Here is a 10,642-nt window from a genome sequence, read left to right as displayed (position 1 = left end):
ATTTCTTAAGCTCAAGGAACTGAAGAACAAATTCAAACCTCTAGTTGCTATAATCAAGGATGCTTTAGGAAGAAGATTAAATGATCCAGGAAGTATTAAAAGAAGAAGTATTAAAAGAAGATGGAAAGAACATACTGAGTCACTGTATCAAAAGGAATTGGCAGACACAGAAGAATTTCATGAAACAACATATGAGCAAGAGCTTTTGGTGATGAAGGAAGAAGTTCAGGATGCTTTGAAGGAAATAGCAAAAAATAAGGTCCCAGGAATAGATGTTAAAGATGTTGGTTAAGATTTTCTTGAGTTACCAATGGGAATAAATACAGGTGATAATTTTCTGCCTTATTTATTACCCCTAAGTTTTGAAGGAAAGCTGGCAAAATGGCTAAGTGATGAAGTTGCTAAACAGAATTCTGGCAGTTCATACCCATCAAGTGTCTTCATGGGAGAAAAGATCTGGTGATATGCTGCCTTAAAGATGACAGCCTGTGAGAAACTTTGTTTTGTCGTATAGAATTAGTATGAGCCCAAATTGATTCAACAATAAATAATAGAATCAAAGGCATACATCACAAAAGTAATATCAACACATAGTAGCTGCTGATGCCTGGGAATCTCTTGTTCTCTTCATTCCTACTTGCACCTTCATATCAATATGCAATATGCATAATACTATTTAGTCAATGCTCCTCTTACGGTATTAGGACTCCAGCTCCTATTATTCTTTGATTATATTCCTGAGCTTTATGAGCATATCCTTGCAGAAATTCAATTCTGTTTATTAAATGTTATTGCGTCTCTGCTAGGCTAAAAATATGGTGCTAAATATCAAGGACTTTAAAACCTCCATTACTGATTTATTGAATTGCATACTCCGAATAACTAGGGAGCCCTAGTTGCCTAGTGGTAAGAAGTTGTGCTGCGAACCCAAATACACACAGGTGAAATTGAAATCCACAGCAAGAAGATGGAAAGTCTCTTCCTGTGTGATTCATAGCCTCTAAAAATCTGCTAGAGGGTCAACTATGAGTTGGTTCTGACAGAGCAATGACAATCAACTAACTCCATTGTAGATAGTGGATATTTCCATGTGGGGGAGATGAGATATAAGTAAAAAACTTATAACAGGATCTGATTAGCACTTTAAGGAAAGTACAAAACTTTCATGAAAGGAGAAAATTTAGAGATAGCACTTGAAGAATGAATACAATTTTGACAAGGTTTGAACATAAGAATCACTAAGATGAGGCATAAGTAAAAAGGAAATAATATGAGTGTGATATTATGATGAAAACAAAATTCAAACATGTTAGGGAATAGTCAAGATGTTTAAAATGGATAGAACATAGGACATTTAATGAAGAGGTATGTGAAATTAAAAGAAAGTTATAATTAGAGAGCTCTGGTAGCCTAGTGGCAAGAAGCTGCATTGCAATACTGAAGGCACGTGGTTCAAATTCACTAGAGGCTCTTCTGGAGAAGGAGAGGCACAATAGGACAAAAACCCCGTTATAATAAAAATAACCAGTATAGCCACACTAAGATGTTAGGAAGTATCTTTCCAAAGGGAATGAATAAATTGAAGTTTTTAAGATGGTTGATGAAAATTGAATAAAGTTGAATAAAATTCAACTATTATTTTTTATAAGACTGTTTCTGTTTATAAGCTGTTGTTATTAGTCTAGTATACTATATTTTCACTTATATATAAATTATTTATTCATTGCAAATACCACTGTATTTCACTTACATTTTCCAATATTATTCAAAGGCATCGATTCTTCCTTTGTCATCCTTATTTCTTGTCAACTTTCAGGTGCATAGGAAGTAAATGAAAATATCATGGCTTGGATCAGGTGTACCTTAGCATTTATCAATCTCCTCCTATTCAATTATAGAGGCACTTGACAGCAGATTTTTCCCAATATAACGTGTCTTTTGCTTTTATTGATTACTGTTACTAAGGGTGTTGCTTGTGGATCCAAGTAAAATGAAATTGTTGACAATTTCAGTATTTTCTCCAATTATCATGATGTTGCCTGTTAGTTCAGTGTGAGAATTTTTGTTTTCTTGTTGTTAATGTACAATCCATATTGAAGACTATAAACTTGTATCTTCTCCAGCAAGTGTTTCAAGTATCTACTTGGAGCAAGCAAGATTGTATTATCTGCTTAATAAAGGTTGTTGGTGAGTTTTAAGTGGGGAAAAAAATGAATGAGAAGAAAATGACAGAAAGCGAGTCATGATATGATTTCAATAGTTAGAACATGTAGAAGTCAGGACATAAGAAGGAGGTGGTACTGGAAAAGGAGTGGGTAATGTATAATAGAAACATTTTGCAAGAATGAAAGTCTTAAGAATTAGACAAGGCAGCTTAAAAGTCTATGACCATGGCTTCTAGGATAATGAAAATATAATTAAATACATTAAAGCCTTGGAGCAAAAAGATCACTTATGAATAAAGTGTGGATGCAATTATTTGTCTTAAGTCATTCTGTTGTTTTTGAGTACTGTAGAGTGAGAACAAACTCATAACTGTCTCTCTAGCAGGTTTTCAGAGAAAGTAAGTCACATAGGAGGAAATTACCCATCTTTCTTTTGCAGGGCCTCTGGTGGCTTCAAATTGCCTGCCTTTGAGTTGGCAAAACAACTCCTTGCCGTTGTACCACCAGAGCTCCCTTAGGTCGTAATAGGGAAAATCATACTCAGAAAAAAATTCTGATGTCCTAGTCCACAAGGTTCATTTGAATTCAACAGTTTCTACAATGTATAATTTAGTGACTTTGATTACCATTCTTTGAGCTGTACAACCATTCTTAATCTCATATTCTGAGTCATTCATCTATCACTAATGAATACTCAATGCTCCATAAACTTCCTATCTGAACTTTCTATTTACTCTTGTAAATATAATCCCATATAGATAATTATTAAAATATCATACATTTCAAGATAGACCTTCCATACTATTTAAGCAAAACTATCTTTTAGATGAAATTAGTTTCAGAAGACTTCAGGAAAAATTTTTGGCTTATGTTTTAAGGATATCTTGGAAAAAGAGCCTCAAAGGCAAAGAGGACAAAGCTTCAAACCTTATAGTTTGTGCATAGAGTTAGAAGAGGCTGCTCCTTGGAAATGGACATCATGTTTGGAAAAATGGAGGGTCAGGGAAAGAGAGACATACCCCCAGTGAGATTACATGGCATAGTTACTGTAGAAATGGGCTCCAATGAGTCAGTATTATAAGGATGACACAGGATAGGACAGGGTTCAGGTCTATTATTCATATTATATAAGTCACATTTGATTCCATAGCACCTAACAAAAACAGTAACATCATAGCTATAGGACTTCATCCATTCTACATGGCTCTAGAAAGTGTACAGAAAGTCCGTAGCCTGTTTGACTTGAAATTCCGTTTGGCATTGTACCCTTTTCATCTGAATTCTTCCGTGAAATCTTTGATCAAAATGTACCCAGGCACCATCAGTTCTGGTCTTATGGCAAACAAAGTAGTTGTTTACGCAGGCAATCAGCTACACATATCATATCCTCCTATTCCTGGCTTTTCTTTCTTTTTATTTTCTGTTACTCCAGGTGAGTAGGAACCAATTGCTCTGTCTTGGATGGCTGTTTGCAAGCTTTTAATATCCAAAGAATTAAAACAGAAGCACTAAACAAGTTATTAGCCCAATTAACTGGAATGTCTCATGAAACTATGATTTTAAATTTATAAAACAAGGAGCCATATCCCTTGAGGTATTTGCTTGTATGAAAGCAGCCTCAGCAGCTATTCTTTTTTTAAACCATTGTTGCAATTATTTGTACCAAACAAGTTTTACCAATTCTACTTTCTAAGGCACAGGATAGAGTAGGGTTTAGGGCTGTTGTATATAGAGTCGCTATGAGGCGACTTGACAGCACATAACAACAACAACAATTTTCTATACATATACAACCTATTAAGGGCAATTACAATAACTAGTTTTCAATCTTATCATTGATCAATTAAAATTTCTGTCCCTATCTATCATTAACCTGTCATTAACCGTCCTGTCCTCCTTCTTTACCACTAATAAATTTCAGCTCCTGCAGAATTGCTTTTTCTTGTGTTGTTACATAATTGAGGTCATATTCATTTGATAGCTACTTACTTCACTCAGCTAATGTCTTTAAACTCCGTCTATACTACAGCATGGATCACAATGCATAAAGGCTTCATTGCTCTTATTAGCTCAATAGTATTCCACTGTATGAATATCTTGTTTATCCATGCTTTTATCGATGAACATTTAAAATCTTTCTACCTTTTGAAAATTGGGAACAGTGCTACAATAAAGAATGGTTTACCAGTCCATTTTTGAGACTCTAGAATGAAATTCTATGGGTCTATATCTCTGTTGGCCTAGTGTTAAGAAGCTGCACTGCAATCTCAAAAATATATGGTTCAAATTCACCAGCTGCTCTATGGGAGAAGGATAAACAACTTCTTCCCACATGATTTTCTACCTCTGAACACCCAATGGATGGTAAGCTAGGGGTTGGTTTCTACTCCATGGTACACAACAACTACAACAAGAACATATCTAAAAATAAAATTACTCTTGTTGTTGTTATATGCTGTCGAGTTGCCTGTGACTCATAGCAACCTTATTACGTACAGCAGTACCTAAGCCTGTCCTGTCCTGAGCCAATTTCACTGATTCCAACTTATCAATTGCTTTATTTTTAATCTTTCTTTTTTTAAAAAAAAATGCTTCATTGTTTTCCACAATGGTTGTACCATTTTTATTCCCACTAGAAATGAATACAGATTCCAATTTCCCTACATCCCAGGCAACATTTATTATTGTCTGTGGTTTGTTTGTTTTGTGGTGGGTTTTTTTTTGGTTTGTTTTGTTGTTGTTGTTGGTGGTGGTGGTGGTGGTTGTGGTGGTGGGGTTTTTGCCACTCTAATCTTAGCCACCTTAGAGTTAGTGAAATTATATCTCATCATGGTTTTTATTTGCAGCTATCTGATGGCTAATGATGTTGAGCATCTTTTCAGGTATTTAGTGACCATTTGAATGTCTTCTTTGTTGAAATGTCTATTTGAGGTCTTTGCTCTTATATGACTTGGTTCTTTGTCCTTTTGTTGTTAAGCTGCTAATGTTTTAAAGAATCTATTCTTAGAGGACTCTGGTAGGTATGACCGTACCTCTTTGGACGTCTGAATGACTAGGGGCTCACAAAGAGTAAGATGGGAACCCTCCTCCTATGTAATTTATAGTCTCAGAAACCAAATAGAGGGTCAACCCTGAGTTAGGTTCCGAGTAGATGAACATTTAATGGATTAGTGGTAAGGAATCCATGTGAGAAGTACAAGGTTTAAATCCACCAGGTGCTCCACTGAAGAAAAATGAGTCATCTCCTCCAATGTGATTTACTGGCTCTGAAAACCTGTTGGAGGCTCAGCTATGTGTCACATCCAATTCAACAGCATATTACAGCAAGAAGAAGACGGAAATGAGAGAGATTCTATTCGTACGAAGAATATAGTTTCCAAAGATATTATCTTATTGTGGATAACTTGTCTTTTCCCTTTTTTGGTGGTGAAATTTTGATGAACAAGTTATTATTTTTTATGAGATCTCATTTATTTATCTCTTACCGTTTGAGCTTTTGTTACTGTTTTAGATTACCCATGGAGGATGGAAAACACCACAACAAAACACTAGGCCTGATGATACTGCCCCTGCTCATTCTTCTAAAAAGTTAGCGATTTTAGTTTGCACATACAGATCATTAATTCATCTTAAAATTGTTTTTACGTCTAGTATGAGGCATAGATCCTGTTGTATTATTTTGCATGTGAAAATCCAATTTTCCAGTCACTAGTTTTTAAAGTTATTATTCTTTCCCCATCAGACTTAGTATCCTTGTCAAAATTCAGTGTACCATAGATGTGTAGGTTTATTTTTGGGCTCTACTGTGTTACATTGGTTCATGTGTCAGTTGCTATACAGTACCAGGTGGCATGGAATATTTTAGTATTGTAGTTGTTGGGCTATTTGGCTTTTTTGTGATTTGTTTGTTCCTGGGGTTTTTGTCATTGATTTGAAACTGACTCAGCTGACTCTCTAGTGTGTTTTCAGAGGCTGTGGATTGTGTGGGCGGAGACAGCTCATCTTTCTTCCACCGAGCAGCTGGTGAATTTGAACTACCTGTCCTTGCATTGGCAGCACAATTCCTCACCCAGTGCACCACCAGAGATCCATTGTGGTAGTAATATTGTTGTTGTTATGTACCGTCAAGTCAGAACAGACTCATAGCTGACACTCCAGCGGGTAAATCACACAGGAGTTGATTGCCCATCTTTCTGCCACAGAGAAGCTGGTATATTTAAACCACATACCTTTTGGCTTGTCGGCATAGCTACTCACCAGTAGACCATCAGATCTTCCTTGTAGTGTATAGTATATTTCAGTGTTGGAAAATGTGATTCCTTCTATCTTCTTATTGTCTTTCAACATTGCTTTAGTTATTTGGGTTTTTTTTTTTGTCATTCCATAGAAAGTTAAGGGTTAGTGTTTCTATATCTGTACAACCTGTTGGAATTTTTTTGAATTGTTAGGTCATTTTGGTAGTATTGCTATTTTAACAATATTGCTTTTTCTAGTCCAGCAAGATGGAACATCTTCCATATACGTCTCCCTTTAACCCATTTCTTTACCTACCCTTCTCTCCTCCCATTAAATTGTGTGATCTTATAACTACTCCCCACCCATCCTCACCCCTCAGCTCCTACCCTCCCTCTCCTTGGATCTTCACACAGGTTTTACTAGTTATCTATTTCAACAATAACGGCCTTGTATAGTATTTGTCCTTATGGGACTGAGTTAGTTCACTAAGCACAATGCTTGCTAGTCCCCCCCAGGTTAGGTAGTGATTTTCAAAACCATTGCTCCTGCATGCAGTGTAAATGTACCATAATTTCTCAATCTATTTTATTGTGGTTGAACAATTGGGCTGTTTCCATGTTCTTGCAATGGTGAACAACGCTGCTATAACCATTAGTGCACAAATCTCCATTTGTGCCTCAGTTCTAATTTTCTTGGGATATATCCCAAACAGTGGAATAGCTAAGTTATATAGCATTTCTATCTTCATCTTTTTGAGGAAACACCAAACTGCCTTCCAGAGTGGTTATAATCTTACAATCCCATTTAAAAAGTGTATAACATTTCCTATCTTGCCATATCCTCTCCAACATTTATTTCGTGCTGTCCTGTTAACCTTAGACCCTTCTACTGCAGTGAGATGATATCTTTTTATAAATTTGATTTGCATTTCTTATTGCCAGTGATTTTGAGCATTTCTTCATGTGTCTAATAGACATTCGAAGATCTTCCTCTGTGAAAATTATTTTGCCCATTTTGTAATTGGGTTTTCAGTCTTTTTCTTGTGGCAGCCCTATAGTTTTTATTGTATAACTTCTTCATGTTATTTATGTTGATAACTAAAAGAATTTCTCCCTATCTTTGTGTGTGTGTTCGTGAATCTGAGTGTATGTATGTGAGAGATACAAGGAGAGAAAAGAGTTACGGAGAGAAGAACCGGTTTAAGAATTTTCTGCAGATATTTTGTTGCTGATAAAAAATTGATTTATAAATATTCTCTACACTTATTAAATGTGTGCCTGAAACACTTAGAAAAAAAAATCTAACATCTTTAAGACTCAATTTCTTCATTTAGTATGGGGATAGTAACAACAGTGGTAGTTTTATTGTATGATTAAATTATGCCATTTATATACAGTGCTTAAAACACTAATGATAAAACTCCAGCACTAACCAACTGCCATGGAACTGATTCTAATTTATAGATTATGTTGACTTTCCTTGTGGGAGGAGACTGTCTATTTTTCTTCTGAGGAATAGCTGGTGAATTTGAACTTCTGTCCTTGCTATTAGTGGTGCATCACATAATGCACTGTGCCACCAGAGCTCTTTCTTTATGCATAGCAATAGAAAACACTTAATACATACAATTAGTGTCTTTGTTATCATTCCTCTTTTAATTATTGTTAGGTACCATTGAGTGGACTTTTACTCAAAGTCATCCTGAGAATGACGGATCTGAATTTTGTCGTATCTTGTGCCATTCTCATTGCTTCGAATATACTTGAGCTCACTGTTACAATCCCTGTGTCATTCCTTCTTGTTGAGTCTTTTTCTCTCACCCTCCACCTTTCTAAACATGACGTCTTTTTCCAAGGACTGGTCCTTCCTAACAACAGTCCCCAAATAATATGAAATGAAGTTTACCATCCTTGCCTCCAAGGAGCACACTGGTTGCATTTTCTCCAACACATATTTGTCCTTTTGGTAGCCCATAGAATAGTCAGTACTCTTCTCTAGCACCACAACTCAACTCCTGTATTTAGTGAATTAAAAATTTAATAATTCTATAACCCAAACTGAGGAAGTTGTAGTTTTCCAGTGGAATGGAGTTGTGCTGCCAACCTAAAGGAAGGCGGTTTTAATCAACTAGATGTTTCAAAAGAGAAAGATGAAAAATTTCCTTTCATGCAATTAATAGCCTCTGAAAACCTGCTAGAAGGTCAGCTGTGAGTTGGTTGCAACACAGCAACACATAGTAATAAAATACAAACTAGTATTACTGTTAATGAAGTATTGAAAAAACCCTTAAAGACACAATTAACTACAGGTGGTATCTATGATTTCTTTATATATGTTCTTTTATATTTCAGCTTTCAGTCCCAAATGGAATGAAACCTTCACATTTGTTATTAAAGTACCAGAACTAGCATTGATACGTTTTGTTGTAAATCAAGTGTCATTCATGGGAAATGACGTTCTTGGGCAATATACTTTGCCAGTTTTATGCTTGAACAGAGGTAATCATCTTTTATGCAGGGTAATTATGTTAACAGTTAATACAACAGGCCTCCATAATAGACATACTTTGGTATACCTAATATCTATGAAAGGTGGATGTGAAGATAACATATGTACATATTTTATTTCAATGGAATTACAGAAATGGTGGTTGTGCATGGAAAATTACTGAGAAGATTAATTAGGCAAATTCTGTAGGTTTAGTCATTTCTTTATATTTTGAGTGAAGGATAGTCATCACATAAATAAAAGGAGATGAGTGGGGGTCCCAGAAGAAAGCAATGAGCTTTTCTTAACAGAAAAGAGCCAAGAAGCCCCAGACTGTCCTTTCCTGTCCTGTTGCAGGGTTGACTTTATACTGCAGTGTCTCCTTGTCTGGTTGATTTATTCTGTACTCCAATAGGACAAGGTTCAAATCTGTTGTTCATAGGGTCACTGTGAGTTGTACGTGACTCTCTAATACCTAAAATTACATCAACAACAATATCTCGACTTATCTAATACCAGTGGAGATGCTTCTAGGAAACATGATTTTCCTGAAGGAGGAAGGTAGTTAATGAATGGTAGTTAGTTTGGAAAAATCTTTAAGAAGGGAGCCCTGGTGGCCTGGTCCACAGGGAGTTTTACTGATAACCCAAAGACCACACCTCTCAAGTAGTTCATTTACCAGTGACTTCTTGAAAGAAAAATGGGAAACTCTTCCTGTAAGCTTTTACAGCTTCTGAAAACCCTCTGGAGGATAAACTATGATTTGTTCTGACTTGAGGACAATAAAAGAGACTGCAATATTTACAAATATTAGACAGTAGAAAGTCAAGCTAGAAATGAAAAATGTTTTAATTTTTGTAGAAAAATGAACATAAAATATGATAAATCACCTAGCCATGGTTTACAGAATATTATCTATTATTATATTACTATTGATAGCACTATTGGGATCCTCATTAATTAATTTAGTTCTAACTACATACAATTCTCTTTGCAGGTTACCGTCGTGTTCCTCTGTTTTCCAAATTGGGTGAGAATCTTGAGCCTGCCTCACTGTTTGTTTATATTTGGTATGTCACATAGCAAGGAGCAGTTTCTTCTTACATATTACTAAGGGTACACTGCAATAAAACAGCCAAAACAAATGTCTCAGATTTTTTCTTTCCATTTCTTCGTTAGTTTTATTAAAAATAAAGACAACATAAACAAAATCATTATTTACAAGAACAGAAACATTGGGTGAATTCATTCTTAGATATACCAGAGTGAAGAGTGAAAAAAGAAACTTTGGACTGTCCTGACCAGTGAAGCATTGTTTGTTGGCCAATTTCTCTTGAAATTTTAGCTACCGAGGCTGCTTTTTCAACTTACTTCTGTCACTTTTAATTAGTAGAATTTATGAGCTTTTAAATTTGTCTAATTGTGTAAAATATCTGCAAATATTTAGCCATATAAATGAAATGTGAAATCTAAGAGTGTTTTAACTTTTAGACGCCCACTCCTGCATATTTTAGGGGAAGGAATGCTTTGTGCCCTTTTATATCCTCAATGGTAATTAGCCCCTGCATTCTTAGGCTGGTTCCTAGATGCTGTGCACTGCATTTGGTACTCTCTAATTATACAGACATTTTTATGAGCACCAGTGAAATTGATTTGTATGAGTACTGTATTGAGACACCATATTCATGAAAGAGCTCTGCAATATGGATTTCCATACTTACAGCTCTAAATGAACAATTTGCAATAATTTGAAC

At 35.5% G+C, this 10,642-nt stretch overlaps 1 protein-coding gene across 1 annotated transcript in view; it reads left to right on the top strand.

Moving 5' to 3' along the window:
• The window catches only part of PLCZ1 (phospholipase C, zeta 1), a 107,305-nt gene extending 97,334 nt beyond the window's left edge, over positions 1-9,971 (top strand). The window contains exons 11-12 of the mRNA XM_006888485.1: positions 8,753-8,899; positions 9,886-9,971. Coding sequence (XP_006888547.1) covers positions 8,753-8,899; positions 9,886-9,971 — 233 coding nt within the window. The remainder of the gene's footprint in view (positions 1-8,752; positions 8,900-9,885) is intronic.
• Positions 9,972-10,642: the final 671 nt, after the last annotated feature.

This window comes from Elephantulus edwardii, unplaced genomic scaffold (assembly GCF_000299155.1).
Source record: "Elephantulus edwardii isolate Elephantulus edwardi_28Jun2011 unplaced genomic scaffold, EleEdw1.0 scaffold00067, whole genome shotgun sequence".
NCBI classification, from domain to species: Eukaryota; Metazoa; Chordata; class Mammalia; order Macroscelidea; family Macroscelididae; genus Elephantulus; species Elephantulus edwardii.
This window is presented reverse-complemented; position numbering and strand designations above follow the sequence as displayed.